The sequence below is a fragment of the Anastrepha ludens genome, chromosome 6 (assembly GCF_028408465.1).
Source record: "Anastrepha ludens isolate Willacy chromosome 6, idAnaLude1.1, whole genome shotgun sequence".
NCBI lineage: Eukaryota > Metazoa > Arthropoda > Insecta > Diptera > Tephritidae > Anastrepha > Anastrepha ludens.
The window spans coordinates 57,567,520-57,590,325 of NC_071502.1; the positions used below are offsets into that span (position 1 = coordinate 57,567,520).

The following is a 22,806-nucleotide window of genomic DNA, read 5'->3' on the forward strand; positions in this document are numbered from 1 at the left end:
TTTTTCCCGATTCTTTGTTCGATTCCCGATAAAAATTTACACAGCGATTTTATAAAAGAATGTCATAATATAAATATATATATAATACATATTAATGTTTTAATATAAACTAGCGCTCAATAACACATACTAGTCTAAGCAATAGAAATTAAGTTCAATCGTTAACTCACCTCTTTTTCACCGCTTTTCATTTCAGTTAAACCAAATCAGCCAAAATGATCCCAACCACAGTCAGCAGTTCCCCATCCACCACTACCGTTAGCGGTATCACCGTCAATAACCACAGTACAAGCAACAATGGTCAGCTGAACTCGTCGACGCCAACGTCTGGCTCTTCAATATCGACCTCCACCACTTCGCCACCCTCCGCACAAACGCCCTCGATCATGTTGGGACTAGCCTCTTTAATACTGGAGGGACGCGCCGTCGCCGATGATGAATATCAACCACAAATGATGCGTAACATAGCCGCTGGCAATGATGCTAGCGGTCTAAGTGGTAATGGGAGTGGTGTTGGAGCAGGCAGTACTGTTGGGGGCTTACACAATTACATCGCCAGCACTTCGTATGGGGTTAGTGGGAGTGGGAATGGGAATGGGAGTGGAAGTGGTGCTGTCGGTGGTGGGCGTCAATCGCCAACCTGTCGACCATCAACATCTCGTGCAGCCGCCAGTTTTGGTGGTAATGTGGGAAGTGGACTTGTAATCAACATAACAACGAATCCGTATGCCTTTAATAACAGTAGCGTGAGTGGTGCGCATGCACGGGACTCTTCGCCCCTCTACATCGATCCATACAGCAACAGCAGCTCGGGCTCTGCATCCTCATCGGCCGAGAGTACACACCAACGTTGGACACAGAAATTGTGCCAATTACGGCAAGTATCGCCAGCCTCAAACCTCAGCACAACATACGAGCAGCCCGTGGCAGTGGAGGCTCGTGAACCAGAAATAGTCGCACTTGCTATCAATGAATCTGGTGCTACTGATCGTGGTGACTTCGAGATTGTACGACGTACTTTACTCAATCGGGCAAACTTAAATGCAATGAGCAGTACGATGTCGACGACAGCAGCAGCAGTGAGTAGCAGTACTGGTGCGGGCAGCGCAGGCTCATCACCTGGCTCAGGCTCTGGCTCAGAAAACTTTTTGTTCTCACTGCAATCATTGGCGACGACATGTCTACGCAGCGGCAGCCCCTCAATAGAACCTAGTCTGAGTGGTATGGGTGCAACCGCTACTGGTACATCCAGTAGCTATCGTTTTGGGACCATTTCTGCGTTATCCTCTCCACCGCCACTTCATTCGATGTACATGTACCGGGCCAACACACCGACAGCCTCAACGACAGCGCAACGCTTCCTTGAACAACCTGGTTCTGGTAGCAGTTGTGGCAGTGGTGTACAGTCACCACGACCACATTGGTCACCGGCAACAGATAACAATAGCAAATTGCATACAAGAGAAAGATATATGCGACATTCGGCAAACACTGGTGGGAGTCGGGGATTAGGACGCCTACCATTACCAGGCACAGCAGTCAATACAACAATAGCGGCGACGGCAACAGCTACTGCAACAACAATAAATAACACAACGAAAGTGGCGGCTGCAGCGGCAATGGCTGCGGCAACAACAGCGTCCAAGTACCCACAACAGGGACCGCACTGTGATCAGTTCCTCAAGAAGATGGGCCTAGCAAAGGGAGAGGCCGCTGAAGCTGAGGACCATTTCTGTGATATGTCTTACGTCAACATAACTGTAAGTTGATGGGTGTATTTGGTTAGTAGGCGATTCTCTTTAATAAAAGAAATACATTTGTATTCTTCAGTGCTCCCGTTGGCGAGCGTACTGCCATAAAATGGAGGCGATAATCGGGCGTGGCGAACCGGTTTGCATAGAGGTTTACTTGGGACCGGTGAACCACAAAATTCTACTCGAGCAATGGATTATAACCCAAAGAGAAAAGTAAGTAGTTTATGTTCCAGATGTATGTATGTCGTTCGGCAAAAGACCTATAAGCTTTTAAATTGATAATTGCATATGTACATAGATGTGCTGAATTAACTACATACCTTCCTTCCTTTGTCTAGAGTTCCACCGCCCACCATGATGCTGCCGTCACTCTGCAGTGCAATACGCAGCCAATTGTATTTTTCTCAAATCAGTGCCTGGTGTGATCTGATTAAGAAATCGGATAAAACCATTTACGATACCGGCCGTATTATCTTTCCCACGCCCACAGGCGCCGCCGGCGATCTAGCTACACCAGTGGGCAATGCCGGTGGTGCGGGTATCAGCAGCAGCATCAACATTACACCGGGCACATCGCCAAATTCGCATACGCTTAATCAGCTCAACAATGCGCTGCAAGCGAATCGACGACCACGCCTCAATATATTCTACCGCATTAAGTCATTTGACTCCACTGCCTGCTTTAATTCAAAACCAAACGTACATAATTTTCCGAATGTCAACATTTCGGAGAATTGTAGCATTTCGGTTTGTCTCAAAAGTCTTCCACGCATCAACGGCGGCATACCGAAAATCGGTACAGTAATGTTATCCAGTCCTGGAACAACAGCAACAGCGACAGTAACCACAACGACAACGACAACAACAATGGCGGCAACAACATCCAAAGAAATAGCAAATAAAATCAAAACAACAAATGTAGCTACGCCAACAGCAACAGCAACAGCAACATCAACAACGCTAGCATGGCCCGGTACGTCGTCGCCTTTGGCAGCTACTTCGGGAACATCACATTCGCCGGCAGCGTCCAAAGGTTGTACCAATAGCAGCGGTCCAGCCGCATTTCGCAATGGTAATAGTTATCTCAAGTCGGAGGATACGCCACGCAGCAGTCGTTCGAGCAGATGTGTCGTTGGGGCTACAGCTGCACCGCCTAATGTTGCAGCGGTCTCAAATTCTGCTTCGATTTCTGCAACCAGTGGCACTTCCCAATCACGTGTGTTCATAAATAGCCCCACTGTTAGCAATACGTTGCTCACAGCCGCTAGCTCCACCACTTCGACCTCCGCGACGTCTTCAACTTCTAGCTCTGCCGCTTCAAATGTCTCTAGGGCATCTGTATCGAATAGCAGTAGTGGCGTCGGAGGCATTGTCAGTGGCAGCTCTAACAGGAACAGTACTGGCGACTGCGGCAGCAGTAAGCATGGCAATCGCACCAGCTGCACACCAAGGCACAAATGTATATTTTTTATAGACGAAGAAGAGCTGCAGGCTGCCGATGAGGCGGACAGTGAAGTTTTTGGTGAAGAATACGATAATCAAAGTGATGCGGCAAATAGCACGGGAGATAGCATAACCAGCACAAGTGCTTTCAGTTCGGTCGCTAATATGTCACACCGTGAAAAGCAACTGATGAAGTACCGCAAGCGCATGTTAAAACGCGATAAAAAGCATCACCACCACCAGCGCAAGCCATTTTCAGCGGCTTCAGAGCCGCCGTGTGAACAGCACGCGACAGTTGTTCCAGAGCGTAGGCAGCAAGAATGTAAGGCGGTAAATGGCTGTCAACCAATGGAGGAAGGCGATGAGGATGTTCCAGTGTGTTGCACCGCCACGTTGGCGACGTTGCATGCACCCACCAGCACACACATTGAAATGATCTCAACGGGCACGCAGACACCACTAAGCTGCTGCCGGCAATGCGGATGCGAAAAGACGCTAGTCTGTCTACGTTGCACAACTGCCGGCAACCGCCGAGAGCAAGCCATAGATGATCCCACCGAACAGGATGTCGACGATATGGACGACTCGACGGCATCGAGCATCAGCAGCAGCGAGATTATACACACGCCACGCAATAAGGCTGAATTGTTGCTGCAAGCCATACAACGCACGCCCAAAGTAGCAGCAGCTAAACACAAGAAAGAACAGCCACGCAAGCCGTGTGGAGCCAAATCACAAAACGATAATCACTTGAACGGTGTGCCATTGGCGAATTGTAATGCAGATCTCGCGACAGCTGTGGGTTTGGCTGATCATAGCAGCGCTGGGGACTTAAATGGGAGTACTGGTTCGGGTTGTCAAGTTTGCAAACGTCAAAAGACGCAACATAATTTTGGCAACAGCAATACCAATAGCGCAGAAGTACCTGCCGTAACTGGTGTACACTTGGCTGATGAAGGCGACGGCGAAGACGACATTGACGATGATACAGATGATGATGGTGGGAAGAGGTATGGGGATATTGCATTCGCAGTAGAAGACGCCGAAAAATCAGATTCAAATCAATTGTTTGTTGTTGCCGAAGAAGAACTACCAGCAACGCCACTGTCAGTGCTACCTTTACGCACGGACGTAATGGAAGAGGTAAGTGCGTGGATTTTGTAACCTTAATATTTTAATAAATTTTCTTCTCACTTTGCAGGAATCATTTTCTTCATCCACTAAATTGACACCGCAAATCGATCGCTGCACACTTTCCAACTCGAGCGAACGCGCCGGCGGTGATCAGAGAGTTAGTGGCTGCAGACGCACCGAAAATCGTACACCGCCCAACATCACCACCCTCATGGAGGGTGAGTACATCGATGAATCACAATTCAAAACACCCACCAGTGTAGCCAGCGGTATTAAGTATGAAAGTCTACAGCAGCAGGGCGCACAAAAGGCATTCCAGCACAAGCAAACACCGAAGCCCAATTTGTTGCAATTGCACTGCAGTTATCTTGGGCACGCCGATGACAACAGCCTGCAGACAGCTCTTGCTGCTGGCGATGGTTTTGGCGTATGTTATAACAACAACGAGTTGCCCATAAAGCTGCCTTGTTCAACGTCCACCATCCAAGCACAAAACCATTCTCAACATGGCGGCCATAACGCGTTGCTGTTGCGCAAGGGTCTACCCAAAGTGAACCTCACACCCATCTTTTGCAATCCAGTGCCCGCTTCTACTAGCACCATCCTATCGAGCAGTCACTCTTCGCCGATACCCATCCATGGTGCTTCTCATGATAACACATTTTCCTTTGAATCGACATCGGTCAATTGCAGCGGCAATCAACTACAGCTGCACAATCAACTTATTCATTCCAGTAGCGGCAATGTTTACGGTTCTCCACTCACCACCGAAATCAATAATATACCTGTGCAAAAGTCATTTTCGGCACCAACGCTGCCCAATTCGCCATCCTTATCGCCACGTTTTGCCAAACAGGCGGCAATCTATAAGCGTCGCTCACGCCATTTATCCGATCGGTCCGATCGTTCGTCACTTGGTTCAGATGAACAATTATCCGATGAGGATTTAGAAAGTGGTAGTATGTATAGTCCAGTCACATCGCCGTTGAAGCAATGCGCGCGCGTGGCAGCAGCTTTTGGGCGGAAGCCGTTGCTAGGTAATCTCGAAGAGTCGCTGTTGCAGAAGCGTTTGATGCCCAAGGTGGAAGTAATGGGTTTCAAAGTACTACTAGGCGCATCTGGCGGATTTTGTCCCACTCAGCTAACTATACCGGCAGGCGCATACTTCTACGAATTGCGAGGCGAGTCGCTGAGTACGCCATATGTGGTAAGTTTAACTAAAGAGACGTTGTAAGTTAATCATTACTTCGAAAAGGGAATGACGGAACGGCGTCATGTGTTGTTATTTCCAATAGCGGTTTTCTGCTCATGCAATTTCAAGTACCGAAATCAAAGAGGGGCAATATGTTACGAAATTCGTGTTTGTAGTGGAATACAGGCATATTCATAAATAAAGACATCGAGAATACTAGTGCTCATACGGCTGGATCGTGCAACTACAAAAACAGGACGATTTCCCTTTCAGAACAAATATTTCAGAACAAATACTTGCTCACATTCAAACACCCAAGGGACAAATTAGAGATTTAGCTCATATTATTTTCTAAAACAAATAATAAATGTATATACATACATATCTACTTGTATATACATATATGTATATCTATATATCTAAGTATATACGGCGACCACCGTAGCCGAATGGGTTGTTGCATGACTACCATTCGGAAGCTCACAGGTTTGCAACCTCGGGCACGAAATACCAATTTTGTGGTCGTCCCTCGGCGGACAATAGCAAACCTCCGAGAGTATTTCTGCTATGAAAAGTCTTGTCATAAAAAATATCTGCCGTTCAGAGGCGGCATAAAACTGCAGGTCCCATCATTTGTGGAACAAAATCAAGATGCACACCACAAATAAGAAGTTGCCCAAATACTCAAAAAGGGTATAACGCCAATTCCATGTATATATACATATATATATGTATATACAAAACTATGTGAAATAAAACACATTATGCAAATATAAATATGTTTATGCGGTGGTATTGACTACATATAATATTATGACTGCATTACGCGGATATTCATTGCTGTATATGAGGTGGCAGGAAATAAAAAATCAAGAATGAAAAAAACAGGCATCTCCACCATTTCCTTCGTTGCTTGGTAAACTACTAGACGGAAAATATATTAATTTGATAAATTTGTCTTTATGTTTTTTTACGCACTACACAGCGTTGACTCACTTTGATATTATCTGCTGCTGAGTTTTGGAGCAAAATAATTGTTGCTGTCGTTGTAGCAGCATAAATATTCCACATACATATATGGGGAATGCTGCCGAAGTGACAGTCCTAGTCCGGATATAAATCCGGGTTGTTCCGGCTTCGTAGAACTGACTGTCGTGGGAATGGAAATATAATTGTCTGTTTGGTGCATTCTTCTTCTTTTTGCAATATATCGGCGCTCTGAGGTTGGTGAAAATACTTCGCGTGTGCTGGCATTATAGAAGTATTAGATATTACGCTAGCTTCTAGTGTTTTATTTCCTTATTTACTGATAAGCCACTTTGCCTAACCCAAAATAATCACCGAAAATGTGATAAATTCCAAAGGATACAAAAACTTTACATCAACGTTGTGGAAATCGATTCGTTTGGAGTGGTTTTAGTTTTCAATATGTGCAATTTCGTATTGGAGATATTACAAAATAAGTGCTTCAAGAAAATGATTTTGAAAGATTTTTATTCTTTCCTTAACAATTCTAAAAACTGGACTTACCAACTTTTCACTCTAAAGGATAGTACGCTGTTCCAATTTAACGTACGTATGTATGTATATTTTCGTACAATTTCACAATAATTTTTCGACAAAGTTGTGCTCTCTTCAGGCTGTGGGAAAGCTCGCAACATCATGCCAACATGAACCAGTAACATTTTTCATCGCAATTCAAATTGCATTAGCCCTTTAAAAATCAAAATTTGGTTCAAATTAAAATTCAGCAAAAATTGTAAAAATCCGCCTAAAAATTTTTATTTAATAGTGGAATGCGAAAAGAATGGAAATACCAGAACTCATATGAGAGCAAGGAAGAGGGTGGTTTTCATTGTCTCAATAAACTATGTCACAATTTATGCAGTTACTATACCAGATGCTCCTTCTAATAACGAGAGATTTTTTACTTTAAATTATCCTGTTTTGATTCTTTTTATTTTTATTTGTTTATTTTTGACAAATCTGGCAATTTTGCCAGCGAAATTTCACGGCTGTGATTAGAGTAGTACACTTAAGATAGCGGTACACCAAAAAAGTGCACTAGGAAGTGGCTACAAAATCCTGTTGAGTTTTACAAATTTTTGTTTTGGGTAACAGTGCCACACACTTTCCTCGCCATACACAGTATAGTTGGACTTTTTGTATATGCAATTTTTAACCGTCCATAAGTCATTATTTAACTTCATATTTTAATTTTTATTTGTTCATTTATTAATTTTCAGTGTGAAATACGTCTACCACGCAAGGGGTATTCGGTGCCACGTGTCGGCACTGTGCAAGCAACTCTGTTAAATCCTGTGGGCACTGTGGTGCGTATGTTCGTCATACCGTACGATATGCGCGACATGCCGCCATTACATCAAACCTTTATAAGGCAACGTATACTGGCCGAGGCCAGTACCAATGAAGCGGCCACGCAGAATGTGCGGCAGACCAATTATAATGTGAAGCAGCAAATCGATAGTAACGGCATGGCCTACACTAATGGCTTTGGCAGCGGTGGTGATGGAGTTGGAACTCTAAACGTAGACAATAGCAACAGTGATTGTTATCAAAACAACAATAACAACAAATCTAATAATGATAATACCACTAACAATACCAAAAACAAATATCGTCTATCACCTAGTGGTGGCCTGCATGGCGAAAGTAATCTCGGACACTTCATATCCGCTGAGCATATGAAACGCCTCCGTTATTCCATACATTTGAGGTAAGTAAAGGTAGCAAAATTTATGTAAAATTGGAAATCTGATAAACATAATTTTACGTATGAACCAAGCATATCTTTGGTTTTCTCCCATTTAGTTTCCCAAGACAGCCTCTTACTCTCTTTCTCTCTCTCTTTCTTTGTATTTAGATTCCAAACGTCACGCTCGGGTCGTCTATCGCTGCACACCGATATACGCTTGTTGATCTCACGCCGCACCGATTGTGATACGGCAGCGGCACATGCCAAGGGCGTTCTAGAGGCGCCCAATGATCTCGTCACCGACACCGTTATGCCGACAAATCCCAAATATAGCGCACGTCAAGACCAAAGTAACGGCGGCAGTTCTGCGGGTAGTAGTAGTAGTACAAATGTCATTGCCGCTGCAGCTGCCGCAAAATATAGTACAAGTACAACAACAACAACAACAACAACAACATTAACGGCAACAACAACTAACAACAGTAACGGTAGCGGGAGCAGTAAAATTTAGTAGTTGGTGCGGGCAGTGCGCACACAAACACATCATTATTTTTTGCTATTTTGGAAGCAGTTGCGTTTACGTTTGCAACACTGGCACTGCAGTTATAATTAAGCAACGAAGAGGTATCGTAGAGGAGCAGCAGCAGAAGGTGGAGAGCGAGCAGAGACTAATCAAACAAAACAAAAACAAAAAACACAAAAGCAAGCAAAAACAATCGGCAACAGCAAACTGTTGGGTTGGAGTGTAGCCAATTTATGTAGTGTCAACATGCTTTTCACCTGCAATTGGTGTGCAATAATAACAACAACAAATTTGTTTCTTTCTATTTTTCGATTTAAGGTAGTACTACACTACTGTGCCAACTATTTCGATTTCCATAATTTACTTTATATATATGTACATATATACTATACCCACCTCATTTCATTCATACACACCTTTCCAACCAGCGAAACACTTCAATACAAAATGCTAAGTGTGCAGAATATTTTGGCATTTTGCTTATTGGCGCCTTCATTTCCACACACAAATCAACACTCACTCGTACATGCGTACATACATACATACATGCTCATCAACTAAATACCTTATGTACAATTCGATACAAAAATATTGTGTAAATTTATTTATTTTATAAATATTACTTAAATATAATTTTTTTTTTTATTAAAGTATCATAAACAATCATTATACGATATATTATATATTTTTTAACAATTGAAAAACAATACAAATTGAAATGAAATTTGCAAAATTATTGAAAAACAAAAACAATTAAATATGAAATTCTTGAAATGGAAATTGCTTGAAGTGTGCGGTATATAGTGAAGTTTCAGTTGAAGGTGTCTTTTGAGACTTTTTCTGTCATACGATTTTTTTTTTGTGCAGCATGGCACGTAAAGCATCGCATATTTGTATATGTAAGTAGGCGGATCAAGCTGAAACTAATATTCAGTGGAGGTGATGTTGATCGGTATAAAAGCTCAAAGTAAAATATCTGAATCTGATTGTACATGCATATAAGTATAGTGCTGATTGACAATTAAATCGGTGGATGCAAGGCTTAAGAAAAAATGGAATATGTGCTACGCCTTCGCTAATTCACTAATGCAAATTTTAATTGCATTCTATAATTAATTTCGAAAAAGGCGCATCAAATATTATTTGCTTCTTTTTTGTTTTTTGTTTTTTTGTAATCCACCGCTCTACCTATGTATGAATGTGTGGCCGGTTGCTGCTGCCGTGGCGCAAGGCGGGCTTGTTTCTCTTCCCTTTTTATGTAGTTTTATTCGTTGTTTTTCACATCGATTTCGAATTTTTGTTGAAATGTGAATATGTGCAAACGCTAATATCGATCCATTTTGTATGAATGTAAGTTAGTTATATGTAAGTATGTATCGGAGTAAGTGTGCATGTGTGTGGTAGCACTATTTATTAATTTTTGATAATTTTTTTATGTTGCTATTAACAATATATTGTGCTTTTCGAAAACCAAACCTGTTAACAGTGAATTGTCAAAGAGCCCAAATTGAATTGGCAAAGTCAAACAAGATGAATAGCGAAACTAATGATAAAAATGTTTTTTTGTTTTTGTTTTTGTATTTCGTTTTAATAAGCTTTCAAGTTTTCGAAAAATCGGGATATTCAATTTCTTTTTCTCTTCGTTTTTGTTTTAAAATAACGTGCATAGTATATTGAACTAACCCTCAAATTTTTAATTTACCTTGAGTCCAATTTTGTGCCCAAGAAAATGTTGTAATAAAAAATGACTGAAAAAATGAGTAACGCTTGGCGCCAGGTCTAGGCTATAAGGCGAATGCGATGCAACCTCTCATCCAAGCACGCGGAGATTTTGATGTGTCGCAAACGGTTCTTTTGCGTCACTTCGTTTGGCACCCGCCCGTATATGAAGCTTCTGCTTGAGATGATTTGCAGTAATACACTTTGACAAGAGAATACTAAGAGGTTTTCTTAGTGCTTATTGACACCTAAATATTTATTTAGTGAGCTCAATGCTGGTTTGTTAATAAAACAACATTTGATAGTTGTTGCCATTATTTATTTGTTGATAAATCGTCACATATTTTTTTAAATTTATTAAAATTTTTTTTGAAATTCCTTAAATTGTTCTTTAAATTCCTTAATTTTGTTTCCTAAATTTTTTTTTTATTTCTCAATTTTTTTTGAATTCGTTAGTTTTTTTGAACTCGTTAATTTTTTTTAATTCTTAAAAATTTTTTCTCAATTTTTTCGTTTTAAATTCTTTGCAAATGTTAAATTTACAAAAAACATTCACTTTTGTTTCTATTAAATACAGAATACGCGAGCTTTTTTTTAAAGTTCTGTTTTACTAAAATATTTTCTAAACTTATTTCTTTATCATTTTTACTGATTTCCGTTAATAGCAAATATGTACAATACATATGTACATACATATATTAATTGTGTGTGGGTGTGTTAGTGAAAGTGTGTATGTAAGCATTTCTGTGATACGATATGAGCGTATTGCATTTACGATATTTGACGAATAAAATGAAAGTGATTTTTATGTATAAACAAAAACTAATTAACAAATACTATAATTAATCAATAAAATAATGCGTACAATAGTAGAGCCAAACAAACATACATGCATACATACATACATATGTATATATATGCATATATGTATAAATGTATAAATAAATATTTATAATGCAATATTCAGTATATGATTTTATTTTACGATTATTATTTAATATTTACCGCTTACTTCCAAATCATACACTTATTAATTCTTACAATTAGTTATTAATGAAAATAAATATTTTATAAATACATAGTTGCATATACATACATACATATACAAATGAAAGTGTTCTTTATTATTGTCAATAAATTTTCCAGCAATGGTTATTTACAAATTGATTCGTTTAAATAAAAAGTATTTACTAATTAAATATATGTAATTATATTTTTGATTTGAATTTGCAATGTACACACATACATGCTCAACGTAAGTATGTATGTATGTATATTAGGGCGGGCCAATTTGTATGGAACGTTTTTTTTCGACATCGTTCATAGCAGTTTCGAATTCTGCATAAAATTATAAGAGAAAAAGACCATTAGAGAATAGCTCTAAAGACAATTTTGAGTCCTGTCTTTAAATAATACGAAAGTAAAGATGCAGTTGTGGCTATGAAGCTAGAAAGTAGAAAAAAGACACCTTGTGATAAAAGTAAAAAGGAGCTTAAATCAAAAAAATTCGATATACGTTGTTAATTGTAACAAAATGATTTGGGGGAATAAATGAAATGAAATGAACAAAATGATTTTGGGCAATAAATGAAATGAAATGAGCAAAAAAAAAATTCGAAAACGATAATTTTTTTATTTTTTGTTGTTTTTAATTTTTTTTTAATATAGCTTTTTTAAACTTTTCTTTTTATTTTTAATTTTTTTTTTTAATTTTTTTTAACTTACATATAACTTAGTTTAACTTACATATAAAAAATTAATCGCCACTTTTGTCACTTTTCCTATTTCAACATTAAAAAAAACTCATATAATTTGCTTTGCATCGCCATCTAGCGATTCTTTAAATAAACAGTAGAAATCAAAAATAAATTCTGAGTACTAAAAATATCTTAGTGGTAGTATGTAAATTAAAAAAAAAAAAAACGTTCATAGTACTTTACTTTTTATTCATTTTCATATTAACTTCGTATTAATTATAGATAGCTTCCTTTAAAATTAGGCTGCTCGAATCTAACCTTAGAGCTATGCTCTAATGGACTTCTTTCCTTATAATTTTGTGTCGAGTCCAAATCTGCTCGAACCGATGTTGAAACAAAATTTACCCACCCTAATGTACTATATGCAATTAAAAGTGCATGAAACGTGCATTATACATAATCATACATACAAAAAAATGTATGCAAATAGTTATAAAAATGTATTTGTAATATAGTATAAAAACACACTGGGCCTTATGCGTAAGGAGTGAACTCTATCTCAGACTAAATATTCTAAGTAAAGACTTGTTAAACTTTCTACAAGCTAGCGCTCATGATGTGAGGCAGAGTTTGAACTCACATAAACAACACTTTTGAGTGCGATTAAAACAATTTACCCATCTACAAAACGCTGATTTTACTTCACAAATAAAGTCTGATCTAAAGCTCACTTTTTATGTACGTACATTCATACATACATACATATAAGGCTCATTAAGTAAAAGAAAACTAGTAACGAAAATGTATTGATTTTTGCCACATATCCCCGCCGCCTTTGAAAAACAAAAAACAAAATTTAAATATGTACAATAATTATTAAATTTCTAAATAATATTTTTAGCAGGGGTGTGATCAGTGGCGTTGTAGCTGCAATAGTTGTTTTTTTTTTTGTTTTGTTGTTCTAACATTACAATAATAGATGTGTATATTTGTGCGTGTAGAGGTTAGCAATAAAAAAGGAGAACTACATACATGCATATAGTATAAAAAAAAATTTACTTTTCCTGTTGTAATACAAATTATTGTGATTTAAGGTATAGATGTTTGCGAAATGTGTATAAGACTTAGTTCAAGGCCAACATATGTACATACATACATACATATGCATATACCATATAACGTTTATAGTAATAATATAAAGTGTGGTGGCAGTCAGTTTGATGTACGCGCGTTTGCAGTTTCCTTATTTTCATTTCCGATATTAACCCATGGCGGCTCTAGATGCTAAATTGTTATATTTTTTTCAGCACTCTTACTTATGCATAAAACCAAAAACATATGTAAAAAACAGTATTGAGCATTTTTTGTTGTAACAGCATAAACATTCCCCATAGATACAGGCGAAATGCTGCAGAAGTGAAAGTATTTGGCCGGGTTCCGGTTATGTGAAACCCACTATCGTCGGAACGTAATTTTTTCCGTAACGTATTTTTTTATTTTATTTTTTTTGCACAAATGCTTGATTCTAAAATGTAAATGACATGTTTTTCGTTTTCATTACTTATTTTAAATTTCACAAAAAAAAAAAAAAATACTAAGCGGGTGATATATATCAGATTTTAAAGAATGAGGCCAAAAATGGTTATAGCCACCAAGTCCGCGTACGGAAAAATAATGTCTTTGCCGTCTGCCACACTTTATATCACTGCACTATGGTGTATGCATACATAAATCTGCATACATACATGCGCATATTATATATGTATATATTTTCTATAAACAACTACAAAAACTGAAAGAAAAATAATGTACTGTACAGTTTACAGTTCACATACCAAACAACTTTAGAGAAATGGGTATTCGAAGTTGACCGCAGTTGACCGCAGTGAACTCGATTTCCAACTTCGAAGAGAAAAACATGAAATTTTTTATATTACAATTAATCATCTTAGAGAGTTTAAAAAGAGTAGTTAAGTTACGTTGGGGTAAAAAGAGCTGCTGTACCAGTTTCATATTTGTATTTTGTTGTTACAATTTAATAGAGAAAAATGTTGAGGAGTTGAGGCAATTCAAGACCCACTGAGACATGCGATTTGGACAGACAGACACCACAGACTACCAAACAGTCAGCATGTGAAGGTACTTTACACGACACTAACCACCTATTCAGGTGTCCTCTTACACCCACTCGTCTAACACAACTACGTGGAAACACCATGTTTCCTGGACCTTCCTGTAGAGGAGATTGACGACGACGACAACCGATGACTTCACTGCGCTTAACACGGTTTTGTAAACTCCTACAACGACAATTGACGGACATTCAAGTCTGCTTAAGAAAGCGGGGAAAATTCGCGTGACCCTAAATATTTCCATAATTGCTATAGAATTTATTTAAAAGCAATTTTTACTAAAAATATAAATATTAAAAAGTAAAGTGATGACATATCAATTGAGCATCCACTTAGAGGAAAGACAATTTACAAGGTTTGCAATGCATACATATGTATGTATACAAAGTTTGGAATGATTTGAAATCAGGTCATTAGCTCAAATGTTAAACGTTTGAAAACGATTTGATACTGAAGTCGCAATCTAATGAAAAGCGCAATTTGGTAAAAAAAGGCATTTCGAGTCAAAAGAATGAATAACGGTTATTGATTTTCTAACGCAAATCTCAAAGTGGCATCAAGAAAAAATGGCTTATCTAATCTCAACTACATTGAAACAATTCATAAATGCAATTTGAGTCTAAAACATTTATATAAAAAGTTTTAGTTGCTCGTACCAAAATTTTATTTCAAAACAAGTTTATCATTTATTTTTTAATCAAATTTGTAATATTTTAAAATTATGCAATATTTTCGAAAAAAAAAATAGTTGTGTATTATTTATAAACTATATATAATTTTAATTACTTATTATATTACAGTGTAATGCGATGTCACACACAAAATTTCGAACATAATTGCTTTTTATAGATTTTACTTATTCTTTCGAAATGGTACTTTAGTTGAATAGAAGTTTAAAAAAGCAGCGTTTGCTTTGATAATATTTTCCACCTATTCTAAATGTCATTAAAGCATCCATTATATTTGTCTAAATTTGAAAAAAGTAATAAAAGTTCGATTTATTAAAAATGAAAAGCGCGAAAGAAAAGAGTAACCACATTACAAATATTGTTTTTGAAAGCAAAAAACTTACCCAACAAGTACTTTTTATTAACAAGTGCTTTATTAATGATGACACACTTTCCTTATTTTATGTATTTTGGATCTTGTCCGACTGTGACATTCTTAAAAATATTGGTTATAGCAGTTCGCTGCGATGACTTTTCTATGCGAATTAATTCTTTTTTTATTTAATTATACAAAGAAAAATTCAAAAACACTTGAAAAAAGTCATAAATTCGTCAGTAGTCTGTCGAAAAAACTAACAGAACAAATATTTGAAAACGGCGCAGGCCCCTTCTTTAACTGGCGTGACTTGTTCATTGTTCACATTGCAGAGGTTGTACTGTAATTTTGAAGTCCTTCCGACTCGTACAATGACTATGACCATTGAATCTACGTTATTGAAACGACATGAATTTATTTCCGGTCAAGGAGTGTCTCCTCAACAGCATTCACCCAAAAATTGTGAGTAATGTTTTACGAAGTTACAACAACAATGTAAACACGCAGAATATTTTATATATATGTACTTGCTCAATTTTTGATGAATTTGATGAATGATTATGACCCAATCTTTATGGATAAGACGCCGAGCCATTTTATGCTATCCATTCTTGAGATTAAAACAATAAATTAAAATGAATTTTAAATACGTTATGAAAGGAAAAGAAATATTTATGAACTAATTTCCAACTTTTTTATTTGTCGGGGGAAAAGTTAATAAATAGTAGTAACTATATATTGAAAAAAATTGCAATATTTTTCAAAGCAAAAAAAAACAAAAAAAAAAAAATTAACGCCAAAACTGAAACAACTCAGATTTTTTTTAAATATTCAATGTATTGTATTTAAAACAAGAGAAGAAAAAAAACATTTTCAAATTACTCGTTCGTAGAAAATGTGCATGCACACACGGCTATTGTAATCGCTCTTTGTAGTAGTGCGCTGTTTAAAGGACGTCTTTGGAAAAAGGCAGACAAAATTTAATTCTAAAATAACAGTAGTGATTGCAGTTTGTCTTAAATATATAAATATGTGTGATAAATTACATAATGACGTAAGTAAAAATGATAAAAAGTGAAATTAAGAATTTAGCGTTTAACTGTAAGTACATACATATGTATTCTGAAAAAAGAAAATCAAACCGAACTAAATATAATTATTGACAAAGGTAGTAGTTTTGTGTTTTTAAAAATATTTACACACATTCATACTTATAAGTACCAATTACACTTGTACAATACTTTGGTAGTAATTAAAAGAAGAAAACAAAAAACCAAACTATGATGGCCATAATATACACACATACATATATAATTTCTCTATAACCACCATATGTAGTGATAATGCATGGTGCATGGGCAGATTAAACAAACAAGTGGCGAGAGCACATACAGTTGGGAAGTTGAAGCGCCAAAAGCGTGACAATTTGAGTTAAAACTTCACAGCGGCACTTTATTTTCCATTATATGCGCACATATGTATGTATATGCATGCATGTGTGCATACATATGTGATTAAATTTTTATATTCTCTAACCCACATACTATTTGTGCAAGAAATTGATGTACTAAAAAATCAATTTGCAGTCGCAAATCTGCCAATTTTAGAGCAGCTACTATAGTGAGTTAAAAATAATAATAATGACTAATGTTAACTATTATCCATAAAAACAAAGAAACTGTAATGAAATTATTAAATAACAGTTGTGTACATATACATATATAGTGTATATATAAGTATGAAACAATAAATAAACAAAGTGGTCACATAACACAACAAACAAATTATATGAAACATACTAAACAATACTAAGTACATACATATATAGACACAGATAAATAATTTATTTTAGAAACCAGGTGGAGCGCCCATGTAAAAAGGGAATTACAAAAGAAATAAAGAAAAACAAGAAACATTTTGAAATAAGTAAACAAATACTTATCTATGCAGTAATCAATAAAAATCAAAATGATTGTTAAAAAATTAATGGGATTTTTTTTTTTTGGATTTTGGGATATAAAAAAGGAATTTAACAAAAAATATGTCCGAGAAAATATGGAATATTTTTTTAAATGCGCAGTAAGTTGTTGTTGTAGCAGCATACAGATATGGGGAATGCTGCTGAAGTGGCAATCATTGGTCGGATATAAATCCGGGTCATTCCGGTAACGTAGAACCGATTGTCGTGGGAACGGCGCAGTAAGTTGTTGCTGTTGCAGCAGCATAAACATTCCCCATTCTTACATAGCTGGAGTGGCGGCAATCCTTGGCCGGATATAAATCCGGGTCGTTTCGGTAACATAGAACCGACTGCTGTGGAAAAGTATTTGTGTGTGCTTCAAATGAGATTTTATTTATCAAAAATTACTATTTTTATTAGTTGTCGCAGAAAATAATTCGTATTATGACATTAAATTGTCCAACAGAATGTTCAACTCTATGCGAACACTAAAATACCATTTAAAAAGATTCCATGATTGAATTGCCACAGCAAGAACTATTGTGAATGAGTGCAGAGGAAAAAAGCGGAATCGACTGACATTTCGTGCATGTGTTTTTGTTTTGATTTGTAGTCAACTGTGCCAAAGGTGTCTTCAAAGGTTTTACTAGACTTTTTAATTATATTTTAAAAGAAAATCACAACGATATCGAAGAATCAGATGGATAACGATTCTTCAGATAGCGACTATGATGTCGAGGAATTCATCAAACCAAAATGCGTGCGCCATACAGCGAATGGCGACGAGGCGGATTTGTTGGGCAACTTCGACGATGTTAAGCGCCAACAGATTATGGATGGCACTTATGAAGAGAAAACGGCAGAACACAGTCCTAGCGATAGCGACGACGAAGAAGATGATAGCACGGAAGAAACCAGTCATCAGGAAGAAATAGAGGAAAGTGGTGAAGTAAAGCATGTGATGAACGGCGAAACAAATGGCACTTCCAACGAAAACGCAGATGAAAATGGTGCTGGTAGCAGTGATGTTGAAGAGGATACGGATGAAGTGAAAACCAATTTAACAAAAGAACAACTAGCAGCTTTAATGCGCGGTGCATCGAAAACCAATCGTCACGTGCTTTATGTCACAAACTTAAATTTCGAGACGACAAGAACGGATTTAGAGACGCATTTCGCCAGCGCTGGTACCGTTAAAGGTGTACGCATACCAAAGAAACGTCGCGGTGGTTTTGCATTCGTAGAAATGGCAGATATGGAGGGCTACCAACGTGGTTTCCAATTACACAATTCTATGCTACAAGGGCGTACCATTAAGGTACAATTTTCAGAAGCAGGCAAAAAGAAGTCTGCGAATAAGAAAAATATAATAAAGCAGAAAAATAGAAAATTAGCCGAAATGCGTAATGAACAGAAAACATTTACGAAGAGTGGAAAATTTTACGATAAAAATATAAAAAAGGAGAAGGCAAAAGATTTGCTCGCACGCAAGCGATGGCGTAAACCAGCCTCGGCGAGAGCGGCGAGAACCTAATATCCTATCCTGTAATATCCTAACTCTATGTAGATTTTTAAATAAAAGTGTTCTTTGTTTTTTATGTAACAACACTTTAGTCTTTTTTTTAACGAAAGCACACACAACATATTCCTTCAACTCTCAACTGTTCTCGGCTATTTAAGCCAACGCACGATGTAGAAATTCCTTTTCCCTACGCGCAGCAACGAAAGTCCGTTTTTGAGTACATGTATGCCAGCTGTGATAATTTCAGCGATGTTTTGTACGCGCTTTTGGTTCACATAAAAGCCGCCAGCGGTAATGATGCGCGTAGCGTCACCTGTGAATAATAAATTTTTATAGTTTAACAATATCACAAAATTCTTATTTAAATGCTCGCACTTTCGGTAATAAAACATTGGGCTTTCATTGCCAGTTGCAGCATTGACATGCCTGGCTCAGCTAGAATGTCTACAACTTTCGCCCCTGCAAATACACTTTTCACTTCCTCATAATTAAGTTCACCCAATGCATCAACACTACCCTTGTAAAGAGCATCTGTAATGCGCTCAGCTTGTTTAAGTCCTTTTTCTGCAATGTGGAAGTTTTTGATTGAAGTGAATAGTGTTGTACTATAAACCAATGCACGCACCTCCATGTACTAATAACGTTACATCTTCTGCCAATATTGTTTGTGCCTTTCGTTTTTCGGGTTCCCTTCTATGTTCACGCATCAACTGTTCAACTTCCGGCAGTGGTATAAATGTAAACAAATGCAACAATTTTTCGACCTCAGAGTCTGGCATACGTACAAAGAACTGATACAACGCAAATGCCGAGGTCTTCTCCGCGTCCAACCATATGGCGTTTCCCGCTGATTTACCAAATTTATCACCTTCCTCATTGGTGACTAACGGTAGTGTCATGCCATAAACTGTTTTCTTAATTACGCGACTTATCAACTCATGCCCCGTCATTAGATTACCCATCTGATCTGAGCCACCCATTTGAAAACGGCAATCGTACGTACGGCATAAATGCAACCAATCGTATGCTTGGAAAATTTGATATGTGAATTCCGTGAAACTCATACCAGACTCCGCCTCCAAACGCGTTTGTACGGAAGATCGTGAGAGCATGGAGCCCATACGAAAGTGACGACCCATATTAGCAATGAAATCGACGAGGTTCATATTCACATACCAGTCCGCATTGTTTACCACTCTTTGTTAAAAGAAAAATTAAAAATGTGATAGAGTGCATAACAAAATGTATATTGTATATACCTTAGATCAGGAAGATGTTTCTTGTTTTTGCTTTCGTTCCACAGGCATTCTTGATGATTTTTAAAGACGCGTTCTAATTGGCTTTTAATGGATTTCAAATTCGTCTCGATTTCCATTTCACCCATTTGATTTCGCTCCGTTTTGCGCCCACTGGGATCGCCAATCAAGCCGGTAGCGCCTCCAACCTAAAATAAGAACAGTTTATAGAGCTAAAGTTGATTAAGTACTTATATGAAGTTTTAAGCCTCACACCAGTGCAATGGGATTGTGACCGGCCCGTTGACAATGCAACAAGCCCATTATCACCAACAAATTGCCCACATGTAAGCTATCTGCTGTTGGATCAAAGCCGGCATAAATTGTTTGAGGTCCGCTGGTAAAGAGCGCTTTCATCTGATCACTGATAGGAAATTTGATTTTAATTCAAAAATTAGATAAATTTTTAACATTTATTTCAATAATATACTTTGCCGTATCAGGAAATATGTCTTGGAAGAAACCACGTCCTTTTAGTGCAAGTAAATTTTTGTATGAAATATTTCGCTTGTCCAATACGCGCTGAAACTGCGCTACCAACATTGTTTGTCGTCGTATCATTTTTTGACTAGTTTTTAACCGTTTTAAATGCTGACTTAATTATATAAAATCCTACTTTAATTACTAACTAAGCTTCACTCTGTGCAAAATTGTTAAATAATAAGGTTAACTACCAAACAGCTGATTTTTCCTGGGAATAGTTGAAGCAGTGAAAAGCAGATATGTTAAAAATTGTAAGTCATATATTTTGTATGCAGTGTTTTTTATGTATATGGGGTCACTTTTTAATCCCCAATATATGATTTTCTAAGCTGCTAGATTAATAACGCTGACATCAAATCAGTTTAAAATAAAATTATAAAGAATTTAGAGCTAGATGGCTTTTCTTTGCCCAAAAAGAGTGTATTTGCTCATTTTACATATAAATTGAAAATTTATACACAAACTGATTCAACATAAAAAATTATAAAAGTCCAGATTTAATTTACATCGGAAGCACTGCACATCAAATTAAAGTAGGCGTGGTTGAATCGACGAAGATGGACCGTATTACCAAAAGTTCATATTTACCTATTATTCATATCTGCACGATTATCTTAGATCTGCAACGGATATTAATCGAAGATTTTGTAAATATCAATTAAACATATTTACTTTAAGCAATTTACACAGCAAAAATTATTTCCTTTTCTTCATAAGCTGTTTCTAAAATATATGTTTTCGATTTATTTTAGTACTCAAATTTCGGATTTTCATAAAAGAGGAGTTTTATTTTTATTTATCGCAAATTCCCACGCGTTTTGCTCTAAATAATAAATATGTAGTTATGTACAGTTATTGTAGTAGTAATATAAATTTAAAAACAAAAATACTTGTAGTTTATATTTGGCGTTAGTATGTCGCGAAAGAAAAAACCGCCGGGCGCGCACTTTTGAAATCGCGAGATTTCATTTAGGGCATTTACGAAAAATTAGTGGTGTTCGCGAAGCTGATAAATTTTGATAAGTATCTAAAACAGTTACGTAGAATAAGGGACCAATGAAAACCTGTAAATTGGAATTTAATTTTTGGCAGACAGACGATCTCATTTTCCAGGTTGCTTTTACGGACCGCCGTCATGCAAAAACGGGTATTCTTTTTTTCGCACACTTGAAGCAAATTGTTAAATACCAAATATTAAAATTTATTTTTTTCGGTCAAGTAAAATGCTATTTGTCAGAGGCCGGAAATTTCAGATCGAGTCTAGTCACAACTTTGATGTAAATCGAAGCATTTTTAGAATATTTTGAACACTGCGGTGACAAAGAAGATACCCAAAACTTAAATTTTAGAATTGTAGAAAGGAAAATAATGAAAGAAAGGGTTTACAAAATATTACAATAACTACAGTGTTTTTAGAATATCTTTATTTCTTTACTTATTTAATTAATTATTAACAATCTGGAAATGTTTGAATTTCTTAGAAACTAAAAAAACATTTTAGAAGCTATTTATTAATTCATTTAAAATTAATTTGAAGCTTTATTTACTATAAAGGAAATCGATAGTAAAATGAATAAATTAAAATTTAAATTATTATTTCCCTTAGTTATATACGAAATATATATGGTATATACCCTATGATCAAAAAGTACCGGGAATATTTAATTTAAACGAACCGCGCACGTGGGAACCGGTCCATATTTTTTTCTTATGTTGGTAGGACTGTATGACACACATCTGTCACTTTTCAGCGCCATCGGATAAAGATCCGCAGCGAATAAAGATCCAGCGGCTACGTTGGCTGGGTCATGTCGTCCGAATGGATCCACACGCACCGGCTCTGAAAGTATTCGATGTGGTACCAGCAGGTGGTAGCAGAGTAAGAGGAAGACCTCCTTTGCGTTGGAAAGATCAGCTGGAGAAGGACTTGGCTTCACTTGGTGTGTACAACTGGCGCTGGTTAGCACGACTGGCGCGCTTTATTAAACTCGGCCAAAATCGCGTAAGCGGTTATCGCGCCAATTAAGAGAGAAGAAGGATCGTTTGAGAGATGCTGTACGTCGCAAGCGGCCGGAAATGTGGCAAACAATTCTTGGATTTTGCATGATGATAACGCGCCATCGCACCGAGCCCAAATTGTGCTGGATTATTTGACCAAACACCAAGTAAATACCATCCTGCAAGCACCCTAT

The 22,806-nt window shown here is 37.1% G+C and overlaps 3 protein-coding genes across 5 annotated transcripts in view; 2 read left to right on the forward strand and 1 right to left on the reverse strand.

The window, feature by feature from the left end:
* Positions 1 to 11,307, forward strand: part of LOC128868709 (protein Atossa) — a 251,576-nt gene extending 240,269 nt beyond the window's left edge. For all 3 annotated transcript variants that reach the window (XM_054111129.1, XM_054111130.1, XM_054111131.1), the window contains 6 exons: positions 197 to 1,760; positions 1,831 to 1,967; positions 2,093 to 4,340; positions 4,399 to 5,538; positions 7,770 to 8,260; positions 8,408 to 11,307. In XM_054111129.1, the coding sequence (XP_053967104.1) occupies positions 216 to 1,760; positions 1,831 to 1,967; positions 2,093 to 4,340; positions 4,399 to 5,538; positions 7,770 to 8,260; positions 8,408 to 8,750 (5,904 nt within the window). In that variant the 5' untranslated portion in view covers positions 197 to 215 and the 3' untranslated portion in view covers positions 8,751 to 11,307. The remainder of the gene's footprint in view (positions 1 to 196; positions 1,761 to 1,830; positions 1,968 to 2,092; positions 4,341 to 4,398; positions 5,539 to 7,769; positions 8,261 to 8,407) is intronic.
* A 6,578-nt stretch (positions 11,308 to 17,885) lies between these two features.
* On the forward strand, positions 17,886 to 18,922 carry LOC128866811 (uncharacterized). The gene has a single exon (XM_054107800.1). It carries the CDS (start codon positions 18,015 to 18,017, stop codon positions 18,846 to 18,848), a length of 834 nt encoding a protein of 277 aa, XP_053963775.1. The 5' UTR covers positions 17,886 to 18,014; the 3' UTR covers positions 18,849 to 18,922.
* Positions 18,920 to 20,793, reverse strand: LOC128866810 (tyrosine--tRNA ligase, mitochondrial). Its single transcript, XM_054107799.1, has 6 exons — positions 20,562 to 20,793; positions 20,348 to 20,495; positions 20,096 to 20,280; positions 19,462 to 20,033; positions 19,212 to 19,400; positions 18,920 to 19,149 (listed from the first exon to the last, which is right to left on the reverse strand). Exons 1-6 carry the CDS (start codon positions 20,690 to 20,692, stop codon positions 18,986 to 18,988), a joined length of 1,389 nt encoding a protein of 462 aa, XP_053963774.1. The 5' UTR covers positions 20,693 to 20,793; the 3' UTR covers positions 18,920 to 18,985.
* Positions 20,794 to 22,806: the final 2,013 nt, after the last annotated feature.

What these genes read in the sequence shown, in the direction of transcription:
- LOC128866811 (XM_054107800.1), top strand. Translation starts at nt 18,015, where the DNA reads ATGGATAACGATTCTTCAGATAGCGACTATGATGTCGAGGAATTCATC.
- LOC128866810 (XM_054107799.1), bottom strand. Translation starts at nt 20,692, where the DNA reads ATGATACGACGACAAACAATGTTGGTAGCGCAGTTTCAGCGCGTATTG. An exon ending in ATATTTCCTGATACGGCAAA is followed by an intron (nt 20,496 to 20,561) that starts GTATATTATTGA and finishes ATTTCCTATCAG; the next exon opens with TGATCAGATGAAAGCGCTCT. An exon ending in CCAATGTTTTATTACCGAAA is followed by an intron (nt 19,150 to 19,211) that starts GTGCGAGCATTT and finishes TATTATTCACAG; the next exon opens with GTGACGCTACGCGCATCATT.